Below are 16,527 nucleotides of genomic sequence, written 5' to 3' on the forward strand. Positions count from 1 at the left end.
ATCCTTTTCTAAAAACAATAATAACATACGATGTTTCAAAACAGACCAATGGCTAAGCCTCTTGTAGCCGATCATAGTGCTTAGGACTAACTGTGTTCCCAATAATCTCTTTTAACAGACAAAGATTTTGCAAAGAATACTCTCAAATTGAGGATTTAGAGTTTCAGAAAAGCAAGATCCATTTTTAAAAACAATAATAACAGACGATGTTTCAAAACAGACCAATGGCTAAGCCTCTTGTAGCCGATCATAGTGCTTAGGACTACCTGTGTTCCCAATAATCTCTTTTAACAGACAAAGATTTTGCAAAAAATACTCTCAAATTGAGGAAATTGACTTTCTTCTACCAAGCGGTCTCTCTTTTTAACCATGAATGTTGTTTTTTGTGTTTTGGGGGGTTTTTTGTTCCAAAAGCAGTGGAGAAAACTCCAGCTCCTGATGTAAATACTCTCAAGTTTCAGAAAAGCAACATCCTTTTTTAAAAACAATAATAACATACGATGTTTCAAAACAGATCAATGGCTAAGCCTCTTGTAGCCGATCATAGTGCTTAGGACTACCTGTGTTCCCAATAATCTCTTTTAACAGACAAAGATTTTGCAAAGAATACTCTCAAATTGGGGATTTAGAGTTTCAGAAAAGCCCAAAGAAATCTCTATTAGAAACACCTGTTCCATGAACAGAATAGTTCTTAAATAAGTAAGGAGAAATTTCCGGACAGTTAGAACAATTAATCAGTGGAGCAACCTGCCTCCAGAAGCTGTGAATGCTCCAACGCTGAAAGTTTTTAAGAAGAGATTGGGCAACCATTTGTCTGAAATGGTATATAGGTTCTCCTGCCTGAGCAGGGGGTTGGACTAGAAGACCTCCAAGGTCCCTTCCAACTCTGTTGTTGTTGTTGTTGTTGTTTATTCATTAATTTTACACAGATGCTTCCACTATGGTTACAAATCTACTTCTATCCATAGGTGCTAGAACCGAAATGAATATAGTAAAGGGAGGAACTGGTGCCCTAGTTCAGCCTTTCTTGGATGAGATCCTCTTGTGAGAATGCTTGCCAGAGAAGAAAGGTGGGGTGCAAACCTAATAAAGCCCCCAAGACTGAAAGACCTTCCTTCTTCAGAAGTTCACAGGGAACATATGGAGAATAAGAAGACCAATAATGCAGAAAGGAGACTTTAGAACACATCAATGGAATTTCCTTTAGTGGGAAAGTCAAATTACTTAAGAGAAAGCTTGACTGGTCTTATTTTCAGAAGCAAAGAAGAGGCACTTTAGATTTATTTCTGCATTTATAAAAGTTACACTGAATAAGCGTATTGCACTCTTATTGATCCAACTGTAACTTTTGATATAAGCAAAACACATTTATAATCTTGGCTAGAATATTCCCAGAAATAATGAATCAGAAGTATTATTATTTTTTTAAGCACAGCACCGACTGACAATTATTTATAATATCTTTTTTTCAGGAATGTTGATGAATTCGTTCTTCCATTTTTATTTTTATTTTTTTGGCATTGGATCAGGTTCTTGAATTTGCACTTTATTTTACTATCTTGACACATTTAGTGGGCGAATGAGCCTCCATTCTGTGATCAGTTTGCATTTTGGAACAGAGGTAGTCTAGAGTATTAATGTCATTTTAAAAAATGCCGTGAATGTAATGAAGTGGTATTTTTTCCCCCACATAATTTATTCCTGTAGGCGCACCAGACGACAGGACATCCGAAATGGAGACCCGCTAACTCATTGCTCAGACCTCCAGCATCCTGGTGAGTTATAATTTATTAGGCACACACACACACAAACACACACACACACACACACACACAGAGTGCCATAGCTCGCAAGACTGCACAAGGTTGGAACCAAATAGCATATCAGAAATTAACTTCTGTCTACTAGAAAATCTACCCTCCATCAACTTATTAGGAAAAGAATATATACCCATTCTCCCAATTCTTTGTGTTTTAATTTCATGGAAATCCATCTGATTTGATTTCTTTTCAACTCTCTGTGTACATGACTGTTACCTGCAGTGTCATGAACCCTCCTTACCTGAGAATATCCTGATACAAGAGAGGCAGCCTTAACTGTCTTCCTCAATCAGAGCTTCGCCTTCCCATTCAGGAGGAAAAAAATTCTGCAAAATGCAGCAGCCCCCTCCTCTGGACAAAGAAAGCCACTGCAACGTTTTGCTGCTCAATCACACAATTCCTATTAGACTTAAACCATTTTAGGGGAGCAGAAACCTGCGCATAAGCATGCAGAAAGCTGGCAAATGGGCAAATAAGCAAATCAGATTGCTAGTAGAAAAGTCGGTGAAAGGGTTATCATCACATTCGGGAACAGAGGGATCCTTCTGGTCCAAGATTTAGAATGTCGACTGCCAGCTGACTTTGAACATGGCTGTGTCTAATTCTTCCTTTCAACTGTTTTTCCCCTTGGTAATTTCCAAGACCCTCCCTTTCTCTTTCCAATGCATCAGTTTTGCTCCAAACAATCCTTTTTTAGAAAAGAAAGAAGAAGAAAAAATGTCACTCCGCTTGCATCCTGGAACAAACAGCGAGAACATCTGAATGTCTGCCTTCCTAATTGTTTAATATCTGCTGCTTTGCTAGCTGTTCTCTTCTCTGAGACTTTCCCTGCTTGGGCTTTGATAGCTGAAGCTCATTAAGGTGATATGTTTGATTAGTCTGTCATCAACATGAAAGCAACCGGCCTGCTTGCTGGGGACGGCAGTTTAACAAACAGGTTTTGTTTGCCAAAGTCAACAGCCAACAGGATCTGACAATGGATTGCACTGCAGGAGACAACCGTATCTTTCACTTGGAGAACAAAAAGGCTGAAAAGGTTTCGATCGCCAAGCTCTCACCCCTTAATTGCCCCCAAGAGGCCGCTGTTAATAAAGATTATCTGGAATCCAGACATTGCCATGGACTCCATACAAGAAGACACCCCTTTGAAGCCCCAGAAACCCAGAAGCAAAGGATCCCGGGGCAGTTCAAAGATTAACTATTTTAATCTTGGGATTAGCATTCACCAACATGTCTGACAAACTTGGCTGCAGCCATGGAAAACGAGTGTGACGAGAAAGTGGTCAATGCAAAGTTAGGCATGCTGAGCTAATGGGCTTAGGCGTGCCTAGGGTCTGCGTAACGTTAAGATGTGAGCCTTTCAGATGCCAAGAAGGAAAAATGGCAGTCAAAGACGCATGACAAGAAAGGAAAAAAAAACCTTCAGTGCCATTCCAACATGGCCTTCCCTGAACTGTTGAAATAAGCAGACTGTGAGCATTTCCTCATAGTGCTACCCATGTCCACCCTTAAGCTGGCAGAAAACTGCAGGCATAAATTCTGCTACTTGTCAACTGCAGTTCTTCCATTTTCTGAGGGCAGTGAGTAGGGCTGGCCTTACCTACTGCAGGCCAAGTTAAGAAAGGAGTTGGTGGATTTCCCTGGCTTGGTTTCCTCTTTGACCAAGCACCATTTGGAAGGGGAAGCAGAAGGAATGTCCTGCTCAGTGCAATGGCCTCACGGCCCCTGTTACTATGGGGCTATTCCCTAACGTGAGAATTTTTCTGAAGGAGCCTCTTTGCCAACTCACACCTCAGGTGCAGTGGGATTGCTTTAGCCATTCTGAGGTAGAAGCTGGAGCTCTTTATCGCCCAATAAAAGAAAGATTCTTCTGATTTTCACCTACCTGAGACTGTTCTGGCTCTCCTCCTACAGGTGAATACAGGCATGGTGGAGGCATGGGACAATGGGTGACAAAAGGCCAAGACTCTGTGATTCTTGAAAACAAGGACAGGGAAAAAGATCAGCCGTGCGAAACGTGTCAGCAGAAGCAGTGGAAGCACTATAATGTCCCCAGCGGCAACTCAAGCCACAAAGGGCCTGTGTCCTTATGCAGCATAGGACCAGCCCTGTTTCCAAGTGCATTCACTCCATGCTTGAAAAACAAGTTGAACACCCTTTCAGAAGAGTATTAGGCCTATAATTTTAAGGATGTGACAAGTGCTGGTTAGGCAGTACTTGGTCCAATCAATTCTGGTGTCCCATCTTCCCTGTGACACAAGCCAAATGTCCGTGGGCCGGAGGAGGCACAACTTTTCAGAGCAACCTAAACTGGTTGCTTAGAGCTGATTCCAGATCTCGGCTTGCACACCCCTCTTTATTGTTTAGGATGGGTAACAATCAAGATGGCTGCTCCTGTAATCAATTTACAGCTGTGGCAGTTCCTGGCTGACACGAGCAGCATAAATCTCAGATTTATGTTATTCTAGAGATGAGGTAAGTAACATAAATCCTAGATTTTTATTTTGGTGGCAACCTCCATGGCATCTAGTCAGCTCCTAGTACTGAAGTTGAAAAACATCGTAGGATAAGGCAATGGCAAACGGCCTCCAGGTTTTTTTATGAAATCACCAGGAACTGATTTTTTTTATTTTTATTTTTAAAAAGAAATGCACCCACAAGCACACACATGTTTTCCAAGTCAGATGCATATAATTGTGGCAATTTCCCAAGCATTGCCCCTTTGCAAGAATCTGGACTTGCTTCTGTCTTCAAACCGCATCCCCCGGGTGAGATGGTCCCCTTCCACGTGCGGGGGGGAAAGAGGGGGGTCTTAGTGAGTGCAGACGGCCACCTTGTAGCCACTGCTTACATAATGCCTTCTGTTCCTGCTTTTTTCAGACAATCCAAGTGGGGCCGGGCTTGAAGAGAAGATTATTTATGGTGTAGAGAACAGCAGCATTTTCCTGGAGTGCAGCCCAAAATCTCAACGTGCTTTGGTCTACTGGCAGTTTCAGAAGCAAAATGAGGAGCGGAAAGAAGAGGTAAGGGCAAAAGTTCAAGGTCTGTGTTCCCCCCACTGTTATGATTCAGTATCAGCCTGTGCTCCCAGCAGCTGAGTCCGATGAATCTAAAGAGGAGGAGGAGGAGGAGGGGTTTGGAGAGCCTTCAGTGTCAGAGGGAGGCTCTGATGCAGGACTCTCAGCCTGGCCCCTCCAGTCGTGTTCCTCATGAGGCTCAGCTGTGTGAGGAAGAGGTGTCAGACTCAGAGGAGTCACAGCTGAATCTGTTCAGAGACGCTAGAAGCAGAAGGCAATCCAGCAGAGCAGAGCAGAGACAATCAATGAGGCAACTCAGTGAGAGGAGGAGAAGGCAGTGAGAAGCCACGCCTTGGGACTGATAATAAAAGGGGAAGGTGTGGGCGGGGCTGGTTGCTGAAGGCATCCATTTGGAGATGTTCTAAGGGAATCCTGGTCTGTTCTTGATACTTCTGTTTAACTCTTGTTTGTTGACTCTTGTTTGATATTTTGATTCATTTATTGAAGGAAATATTCTGTTGCTTTTTTGTTTGAACTGTAAATAAATTTGGGTTGGGTTTTTCCAGCCTATTGACTGTAAAAAGGAAAAAGGGGCTGTCCCTGACACACAAATAGGGCCGGTCGTAGGCTGGAACAGAACAGCCACCCCCTTAATTCTGATAGTCACCACCATCACTATCACAGTATTTCACTGTGGTCATCTCCTGAGAACTTCCATTTAGCCCGAGACCGGTTTATCTTGCATCATGCAAGGACAACAATAAAATCCGCTCATTTGATCCGTTTCAACATCCAATGAACATCTCCCATTTTGGGAAAGAGGCTCTCCTGTGACGGAAGCCACTCAGCAATCAGCTCTGACGTCTCCCCTCCTCCCCACAGAATGGTTTACTCACAGAATATGGTTAGGCTTTGCATGTTTCCAGGGGGATTACTAAGAATGCAGACAGCTGAGTAGTCTGGTAGGCTACCCTTCATCACCTCATTTTTAAAAGAGCAAGGCTCTTTTCCAAGAAGGCTAAGACAGCTTCACCTGAGCTGGGGAAGTAGGAGGAAGTAAGAAGAAAGAAATTAATTGTAAAAGGCAGAAAACCGTATTTCATATGAAGGATTCATAGTTCATTCGTTGCTTGGCAATAACTACGCATTTTGTTGCAAGACTGGATTTCCAAAGTGTTGTCTGATTCATTTTTTAAAAGCATGGGGGGGGGGAAATAGCTAGTATTCCTGAATCCTCTACATGTGTTGGACAACGCTCCCATCAACCGCAGCCGTTCTGTGTTGACTCAAGACGAAACTCGTAATCCCGCGAGTCTAGATGGCATCAAACCGGGAACAATTAGCATAGATCGTAGAACATTGATTTTGTTCTTGAACCGTAAGGAAAACATTGATTAAATGTGTTCTATTTATAAATCTAACAGAGTGAAACGTATTCATTCAAACACACACTGTAGCTGCCTTAATTCAAAAACGTAGACATCTCTCCTTACCAGTTTAATTTTGCTTGTGGAACAGTGGGAATAAAAAGGAGTAGAAATGGCGTTTTGCAGTGTGAGTAACTTCCCAATGTTTTGAGCATCTCACTCCCTTCTTTTATAATGTTGTGGGGTTTCTCTGTTTCTTTTATGTATTCTTAATTAAAAGGATGAGAGAGGAAGAAAAAAGAATTCTGCACAATAGCTGTGATCAGTAGGAAATTCTGGGAGTTGAAGTCTACCACCCTGGAATTTGCCCCATCTGGGGAACCCTGGAGTAAGAGGTTGCTAACCAAGCCCAGCTTTCTTCTCTTGGTTCTTGTCAAGCACCACAGTCGCTCAGACTGATGGTTTTGATTATTAAGTCTCCTCTGACTTAATACAGAGGGGAAGAGGAACATAACCCGTTTATTATAATTATTGTTCATTTGTAGTTTGACATCACTGCTTTTATTGTTTTCAAACTTTCTTTTCCTATTAAAGATGGGTGTTGTAACATCCAATGGATTACATAAGGTAGTTCAATCATTCTGATGATTTATTGTGTATCTGTGCTATGCAGAACAGCGTCATCTCAGCGATGTTACTAATGAACTTGGTTTATTTATTGTCTAAACATATACATAAATTTATAGAATAAGAAAAACAAAACGTTTCTAACACTAGCATGCACTCAATTCCCAAACTATCAGAGCATCCTCCTTCCTTCCTTCCTTCCTTCCTTCCTTCCTTCCTTTCCTCCTCCTCCTCCTCCTCCTCCTCCTCCTCCTCCTCCTCCTCCTCCTCCTCCTCCTTCTTCTTCTTCTTCTTCTTCTTCTTCTTCTTCTTCTTCTTCTTCTTCTTCTTCTTCTTCTTCTTCTTCTTTTTCTTCTTCTTCTTCTTCTTCTTCTTCTTCTTCTTCTTCTTCTTCTTCTTCTTCTTCTTCTTCTTCTTCTTCTTCTTCTTCAATGAGCTATCATGGCTGAACAAAGTTTCAGAATCTGTTTTCCCTGACACCTCTTTCATTAAAAGAGAACTGGAGTTCCCCCACTTAAACAGGAACTTTTTTTTTCTTCCGCCACAGATCAAAGTGAATGACCGTTTGATCCGGACAGAGCAAGGTCTTCTGCTTCGGAGCTTGCAGCGGAAGGATTCAGGACTCTACTTCTGCTATGCGGTGGAGCATGGCTTCATGCAAACCCTCCTCAAGGTCACCTTGGAGATCATAGACACGGAACACCTGGAAGAGCTTCTTCATAAAGAAGAAGAAGGAGACAGTTCCAAGATCAAAGAGGCCTCCAATGGCATGACCCCCATCCAGAAAGTGTGGTATAGAGACTTTATGCAGCTCATCAACCATCCCAACCTAAACACCATGGATGAATTCTGTGAGCAGGTGTGGAAACGGGACCGCAAACAACGCCGACAGAGACCTGCTAATGCCCAAGTGAACCCAAACAAGTGGAAGCATCTACAAGAAAATAAGAAAGGTAGGAATAGAAGGACCCACGAGTTTGAGAGGGCACCACGAAGTGTCTGAGTGACAGTTACCTCCCCCCCCAAAAAAACCCTTTAATCCAAGTGAAACCTTGTATAACTGGAAATGAGATGCAATATAGACGAACGTTTTCTATGGCATTTATGTGGATGTTTACAAAGAGCTGGGAAACTTAAATGATTTCTGCTTGGTTGAAAATGGACCCAGTTTGCTGAAACGTTTCCTGTTGGACCCTGATGTTGACCCCTGATGTTTCTGGAACATAAAGCTCACTCTGAAACCAAAGTATGGTTTTGTGGTTTTTGCAGTGAACGAATTTGGCATTTCTCTTTGGACTTGAAGTAGAGAGGACTATTATCGGTCATGTTGCCATTTTGAAAAGGAATTATGAGCAGAATAAAATGCTCTCTGGGACTTCGCCTAAACTTGACTTAAAAAAACTGCATGGATTTTGGAAAGCTAAGGAATAGAGACTTCACACTTGGTTTTATGCAAGACTTTTCCACCCTTTTTGCAGACTAGTTCTCTTGTTTATATATGTACTGGAAGAATGGAATTCATACTGTATGCAATTACTCATTAAGAGTCACATGGACATCAACCATTAATTACCTGAAGCAGTGGCAACAGCAGATGGATTGTTCTGGTCCTACTACTGATGACTTCCCTAACGTTTGACTTAAAGATGTATTTTATTAAACAAACTATTTAAATATACCACAACCAATATGCAGTCAAAGATAGCTCTTTTGGGGGTGGGTGGGGAAGGATAGAATAGGCTTTTTGTCTGACGATATTCTGATATTCTAATTGTTTTTTTTGTTTTTTTTAATTAGGAAAAAAGCTCCAGGTTTCCTTTTGCTCAATTTTTAATTCTTTGTTTATGAAATTGAGTCAAACAATAAGCAAACTCAACTAAACTGCAGGTGATTTATATTAGAAGTACCTTTTATCTAATTTCTTAGCAGAGCTATTCTGAAAAAGGGTTTTATCTCATGGAATATTTCTCTTTTCCTTGTTCCCTCCATATTCTTTCTGGGATCCTTCATCTTACCTTATGCTCTGATACAAAGAGAAGCAGATTGAAACAATGAAGGGAAACTCAAATGACTTAAGCTGTATATTTTCTTTTTAAAAAAAAATTTGGAAGACTGTGAATAGCATTAAAGTATTTCTTCTGCTCACGATCTTATTATATGGATGGCAAAAAATAGAACACTGTGGGATGAAAAATCCTTGATTTGTTGATATGTTATAGCAGTGATTTTCAGCTGGTCTAGAGAAGCAGAATATGCCTCAGTTTATAAAGCCCCAGACTTGCTTGCCCACATTGCAAAGCAGACAATATTGTGTCCTATTTGTGATAGGACACAAATCCAAGTTAATGCATCAAAATCTGGTCTAAAATAATAATTACGAATAGGACACATCCTATGTCTTGTGATGTAATAGGGAGTCAAAGATGAATTTCCTGAAGATTAAAAATCTGGAAACCACTCAGTTAGCAAAACTACGATTCGGTCCAAGCAACCATAAGAAAGGTAAAACATGAGCCACACATGCAGTCATATCTACCCTGACATGCAGTATGTAATGCACTGACCTGTGGTGAATTAAATGCATATAAGATTAGAAACTGCACTGTTTCATTGCTAGATGCAAGGTTTCTTCTGTATACTATAAACTCACCATGACTAATGAAAATTCCACTGATTTCAGTCGATCTATCCAAATTTTGCTCAGTTTGAACCAAAACTACTATTCTTTTTTATTCCTTGGGCAGTTTTTGGACCTTACAAAAAAAAAGTGCTCCCAGAATTTCATACGTTTTGAATGCAGAAAGCATCTGTATTAATGCTTAAGCTTGCAGATTTGTTGGGATTATTTAAACTGTACTGAGAATTTCCAAAGTTATTAAGATTTTGCCCTGAGTTTCTCATGAGAACGAATGACTTCTATCAGCAGTTTTTGAACACAAGGGATAGCTTTTACAAATCCTGATGTATCTTCCAGTAATGAGCTTTTTTTAAAAAAAAATGACAAAATGCACCATATTTTTTATTCTTCAGCAGGCTTTTTAAGTTGCAGTAATTAAATCTGAATGTGAATATTACTATTTCTTGTGTATGTGTGTACACAACTATTCTGCAGTCCTACATAGCCACATTTATTTTGGCAGAATTTGCAATGAAATTAACTGGGCTTGACTTTTGATTAAACAGGATTAGAAGTGTGGTTCAAGAAGGCAGGTATTGATTGTGTGGATGAAACGTTCTGAGTTCACCCATCACCCTCAGTCGTGGCTTTAATGATGGTTTGTTGTTTAAACCACGGTAGACACAGCAAGCAAAGGAAAACTAAGGAAACTTGATTAGGCCTTAACTCAATATTTGAAGTTAGCCATAGTTCTCTTTGCAAAGTAGCTTGTAATTCATGGACATATTTGACTGAGAACAGAAATGTGTAAACCAAGCCACAACTGATACGTGTTTGCATCCACTGAAGAGCTTCTGTCCCACTCAATGGGTGTCTATTCCACTCCTTGCACACAAAATGCCAGAGATGCAGTTATGTCGACCTGTGAACTTTGTTCTTTTATAATGTATTGATGGACAGTTGAGATTAAAATAATGAGAATCTGCAAGGGGCGTCTTAGCAAGCTCTCCTGGCTGGCTGAAGGATCACAGTCCTTATATGAATATTTAAATTTGGTTTCTTTGCTTAGATGTCTCCTTGGGCATCGATTTTTGTTGCACTTGGGGCCAAAATCTCCTTCCCCCAAATGACCCTGTTCATAACAAGAGAAAGAGGTCCTTTCACGAGAATCCCCTCCTGTTGGGCACAAGGACATTGTATCATCTCTCCCAGATCATTGGTTTTCATTAAGGGAGAGAAGGTGCTTGGATCTTGTTCCAGACACCCGCACTTTCCTCAGGGCCTCACCCCATCCCCTTGGAAGGAATTCCCCTTCCTCAGATGGGTGATGGGGGAGGAAACCTGAGCCGGCCAAGGCAGAATCCCCAGATGATGGAGCCAAATGGACTGGCCCAATGGTAAATGATCTGTTGTGATTCAGTGTCAGCCTGTGCTCCCAGCAGCTGAGTCTGATGAATCTGAGGAGGAGGAGGAGGAGGAGGAGGAGGAGGGGTTTGGAGAGCCTTTGGTGTCAGAGGGAGGCTCTGATGCACTGCAGGAATCTCAGCCTGGCCCCTCCAGTCATGTTCCTCATGAGGCTCAGCTGTGTGAGGAGGAGGTGTTGGACTCAGAGGAGTCACAGCTGAATCTGTTCAGAGACGCTACAAGCAGAAGGCAATCCAGCAGAGCAGAGCAGAGACAATCAATGAGGCAACTCAGTGAGAGGAGGAGAAGGCAGTGAGAAGCCACGCCTTGGGACTGATAATAAAAGGGTGTGGGCGGGGCTGGTTGCTGAAGGCATCCATTTGGAGACATTCTAAGGGAATCCTGGTCTGTTCTTGCTACTTCTGTTTAATTCTTGTTTGTTGACTCTTGTTTGATATTTTGATTCATTTATTGAAGCAAATATTCTGTTGCTTTTTTGTTTGAACTGTAAATAAATTTGGGTTGGGTTTTTCCAGCCTATTGACTGTAAAAAGGAAAAAGGGGTTGTCCCTGACACACAAACAGGGCCAGTCATAGGCTGGAATAGAACACGATCATGGAAAAACTGTGCAAATGTGCTAACATTTGGGTCACCAGATATAATGGTATTGAACAATCACTCTCCATCAGATGGATCTTATGGCCATGCCTAATACATTATTTGGACTTATAAAGGAGAATATCTGCAGCTTAGGGTTGACATGAGGGGTACTGATGATGTTACCTAGTTTGGGTAATGAAATGTTTGCAAGAAAACAAGTCAGCTCTGAGAGCACCAAGGACTCCACAGTCCTCCTCTTCACTTCCTCTCCGTAAGCCCTTCTCCCTTCTAGCACTGATGATATTACCTAGTTGGGTAATGAAACGTCTGCAAGAAAACAACTCAGCTCAGAGAGCACCAAGGACCCCCTCATAATTACTTATATTGGGAAGAGGAGGCATTGGAGTTTACTGTATATGGGTTCAATGAGGGTCCTTGGCCCAATGCCCCTGGCTCAAGTCAGCTCAGCTGGGACTGTTGTTGTTGTTGTTGTTGTTGTTGTTGTTGAAGTATGGCTGCCTATTGACCTGTGTGCTTCTGAAGTCATTTGAAAATAAATAACAGCCAAATGCAGTGTTTTCCAAATTGGGTAGACTAGACATTCTAAAACCACTTCCATTCTATTAAAATAGTTTAAAGAAAATGGTACCATCCATTGGAAATTGACGTTATGAATCACAGACATTAAACATAGGCAAAGAGCCATGTCGTATCTCTCAAAGTCTTCCTAAAAGTTCTTTTTCTAAGCTTTTTTATTCCCTGATTTTTCATTTCTGATTTTTGCCTGGCACATTTCTACAATTTTCTCATATTTTCTTAAAGACTCCTAACTTGTTTTCATTTCCTTTTCAATCTGCCAGAAGGCTATTTGTGTGGCCCCATCAGTCTTCAGAGATTGCTGAGTCTTTCCATTGCACTAGCAGAGAGTTCTGCCACCGACATTAATTCATCTGGATTTTGTTGGGATTTTTTACAAAAAAAAAACCCTTCACATTCTTTCTCTCCAAACTGGAACTTCACTGTTGTAATTCTTAGCAGGCATACTTGAAATACCACAGGGCTGAGGGTTCAAATGATATTCTGATGTACCCAGATTCATTCATTTCCTTTTCATTTTTTCAGTGATTTTATCATTCAAGTGAAAACTTAATTTCTAAGAGATATAAATTCTGCATTTTTAATTTTAAATAAATATTGAACACTATATTACTGTTATTTCATAAATTTTCCAGCAGAGGCTGGAAACCTAACATTTAAAAAATAACATTGTGGGTTAAGAGTTCTCATATCCTCCTTGGCACTCATATCCTCCAAAAACTGACTGCCTCATTCATTCATTCATTCATTCATTCATTCATTCATTCATTCAAATAACTACCCAACTCAGATTCTATGACAGGTGGCATATAACAAAATCAGAAATAATTAATAGACGGTAACATAGTACATTAAACCACACAAAGCAATAAAGTGATGAACAGAGCTGAACACTTCTGCAGCTCACCCAGCGTGGATCTCTTCCCTCGGACTCCGAGCAGAGAGAGCTCCTACTTGACAGTTTTTAATTTTATTATATCTTGCTTTTGGGGCCATTCACGTTTCTTTTTTATGTTTTGCATTTTTTTCTTTACTTTTACCCATCAATTTAAATTAAATTAAATTACATTACATTACATTAAAAAGTAAAGGTAAAGTTTCTCCCGCACATGCGTGCTAGTCGTTTCCGACTCTAGGGGCTGGTGCTCATCTCTGTTTCAAAGCCGAAGAGTCAGCGCTTGTCCGAGTATGTCTACATGGTCATGTGGCCAGCATGACTAGACGCCAAAGGCGCACAGAACACTGTTACCTTCCCACTGTAGGGGTCCCTATTTTTCTTGCATTTTTACGTGCTTTCGAATTGCTAGGTTGGCAGAAGCTGGGACGAGTAACAGGCGCTCACTCTGTTATGTGGCACTTGGGATTTGACCCACCAAACTGCCGACCTTCTGATCGACAAGCTCAGCATCCTAATTAAATTAAATTATTAAGAGACAACCTGATCCCAAAGCCCAGGGGAAGAGCCAGGTCTTCACTGCCTTCTTAAAGGCCCTCAGGTTTGGGGCCAGCCACATGTCTGGGAGATCCTCCTTCCAATAGGGGCTGCCACAGAGAAGGCACCCCTTCTGGGTCCCATAAAACAACCTTGTTTCAAGGCCAGAGGGATCTGGGCGGTGCCTTCCCTCTTAGAATGGATGGGGAGGGCAGATACCTGTCAAAGCAGGCACACCTGCAAGTATCCCACTTCTGAGGGCTTCAAGGTAATAACCAGCAACTTGACCCACAGGCAGGAGCCTCATAGGAGCCCAGAGTAGTTATTCTACTATGGGCATAATGAAGAATGCCCATTGCAACCCACGCCATCCCCTTCTGGACCAGCTGAAGCTTCCCCGTGTAGAGTCTGTTGCAATAATTCAAGTGTCTTAAGGCGTGAGTGCTTCTGAGCAGCCCCCACAAACCCCCGACTCAGGAATGGGCGCAACTGGCACACAAGATGGAGCTGCTCAAGGGCGCCAGTCTCCCTTCCAGAGTCACGTTGCTCCCTGAGGAAGACAAGCCTTGTCTAGAGGCGAGGCAGACTGTCTTCTTCAATCTCCTGACTGCATCGGTCAAGTGCAGGTCCAGGAAATTAATCCTTGCCCCAAAATGGCTTTCCAACAGCCTTAGCCTGTATTGTTCTCTACACTTGACACAAGGCAGCACCAGAGACTACCCAATGGAACTTTCTGCCCAGTTAATTACAACAAAACATGTTATGCTCGTGAAAAACAATAGTGATATTATTTTCATTCTATAAAAGAGAACAAGAATCCCCTCTGGAGATGTGGAACCCATCCATATGGAGATAATTTCTTGCATAATTTATGTTGCTCTTTTAAATTAATGAACGTCACTAGGTTCTTGTTTGGTTTGTGGAGGAGAGTTTAAAGACTCTGGAGGCAGTCCCAGACCCAGGCTGAGAAGATTTTTAAGGTCTTACCGATTGCAACACAAAACACTAGGAGTGTGTTCTAATGGAAGATTTATGTCAATGCAGTCAGTGGGATTTATAGCAATCTGATGGGTGTCTCTTCCTATTGAGATCAAGAAGTTTTGCTCCCAGGAAAGTGTGTTTCTGACTGCAGGCTTTTAAAAACTTCATTTTGACTGCATTGTGCTCCTTATTTACACTCACAAGCCCTCATGAGCATGTATTTACACAACTTTCCCTTTTTTAGAGAGCCCTGAATACTTTTCTTTGGCACTGATAAGTCCTGTGGATTTACATGGTCAGTGCTCTCCTAAAATGGAAAAAGGCTTTAATCCTCAACCCACAAAGTGCTCTCAAACATGATGGAGATCTGAAAACGCTGTTAGTGGACTTAATTTGTTCTAAAAATTGTTAATTCTAACGGGGGTTCCTCACTGAGGCCTCCTGCAAAGAGAAATAGGCATAGGTCTGCAGGGTTGCAGCACTCTAGAATCAACTATAGAAAAAATTACATTTATTTTTTTTTCAAAACATGCTATCAAGTAAAATTGCATGTATGACCCAACAAAGATCTACTCAAGATTGCTTGCCATCTTTTCAAACTGTAGAAGCAGATACGTCATTTTGTTTGTTTGTTTGTTTAGTGGAAATAAAATGAATTCCACCTCCTTTAAATAAAAAAAAAATGCTTTCTGAGAGAGATGGTAATGAGCAACAGTGCCAGGTGATCAGTTCAGCTTCAGGAAGCTAGCTTATGCCATCAGAGCTGCAAATATGTTTCGTAAAGGAGAGAGAGAGAGAGAGAGAGAGAGAGAGAGAGAGAGAGAGAGAGAGAGAGAGAGAGAGAGAGAGAGAGAGAGAGAGAGAGAGAGAGAATTAGATCTGCCTTTCACCTTAGGGCAGGAGTGGTGGAAAAGTCATTTAAAGATTTTTTTCCAGTTGTTTTGTACCAGTGCACAGAGTGCATTTCTTACTGGCTGACAAAAAACTCCATTTCTGTACTCATGTTGTTCCATTTCAGATGGGAGCAAAAAATCCAGGAAGGGCAGGGAAATTGTTATGAAATTGCTGCTCTAAATTATTTCTTTTAGCATGTATTCGGCTGCTGAATAAACATTTCTTCAAAATATTTGAAGTTGGCTGTCTGGACTGTTTACATAAAAATGTTCCCGTAAACCTAATGGGAGTGAGGAGTGCATTAAAGCCAACAGAATTGGGGTCCCTTTTCTCTTAACTCCACACACACACACACACAAACACACACACACACACACAGAGTTTCCTTTCGGCCTCTCTCATGGTTCTGTTGGAATCAGAGGCTTCAAGTCCCCAAACCAGGAAGGGAGAATTCCCACATTCTCAGCTGGCTATTATCCCCCTCTGTGGTCCCAGAGAAGCAATTCATTAAAATAAGTTATTATTGATATTGATGCCATTATATTTTATGGAATAATAATAATATGTTCCCAATTTTTCTTAAATGAAATTTCAGTAGATTTTTCACCTAATTACCTGGAAGGGACCTTGGAGGTCTTCTAGTCCAACCCCCTGCTCAAGCAGGAGACCCTAGACCATTTCAGACAAATGGTTGTCCAATCTTTATACACCACCTCCAGCGATGGAGCACCCACAGCTTGTTCCAGCGATTAATTGTTGTCGCTGTGAGGAAGTTTCTCCTTAATCTCAGGTTGCTTCTCTCCTTGATCAGTTTCCATCCGTTGCTTCTTGTTCTGCCTTCAGGGGCTTTGGAGAATAGGTTGACCCCCCCCTTCTTTGTGGCAGCCCCTCAAATATTACAAGGCTGCTATCCTGTGCCCACTAGCCCTTCTTGTGAATGGGTCCACGTATATTGTGAATGGGTCAAAGTATATCATGGCTGTACATTTCCAAAGGCTGAAAATCACACACAAACACATGCACACACATGCTGTTTCATTTCTCTGTACGTTGCTGAATGCATTTTGTCTTTGCACTTGAACAGGAGACCCTGAAGTGAAGCTGTTGGTTGCCATGGAAAGAATGAGGCATTGCTGAAGGCAACTGGGAAATAAATAAAACATCTGGAGG

The 16,527-nt window shown here is 41.5% G+C and overlaps 1 protein-coding gene across 1 annotated transcript in view; it reads left to right on the forward strand.

The window, feature by feature from the left end:
• SEMA3A (semaphorin 3A) overlaps positions 1–7,834 on the forward strand; it is a gene marked incomplete at both ends in the record, with an annotated part of 175,710 nt that extends 167,876 nt beyond the window's left edge. Inside the window, 3 exons of the mRNA XM_083366286.1 lie at positions 1,708–1,775; positions 4,701–4,843; positions 7,379–7,834. Of these exons, the coding sequence (XP_083222412.1) occupies positions 1,708–1,775; positions 4,701–4,843; positions 7,379–7,834 (667 nt within the window). The remainder of the gene's footprint in view (positions 1–1,707; positions 1,776–4,700; positions 4,844–7,378) is intronic.
• Between the last annotated feature and the right edge of the window lie 8,693 nt (positions 7,835–16,527).

The sequence above is a fragment of the Vipera ursinii genome (assembly GCF_947247035.1).
Source record: "Vipera ursinii genome assembly, chromosome: 6".
In the NCBI taxonomy this organism is placed as follows: Eukaryota; Metazoa; Chordata; class Lepidosauria; order Squamata; family Viperidae; genus Vipera; species Vipera ursinii.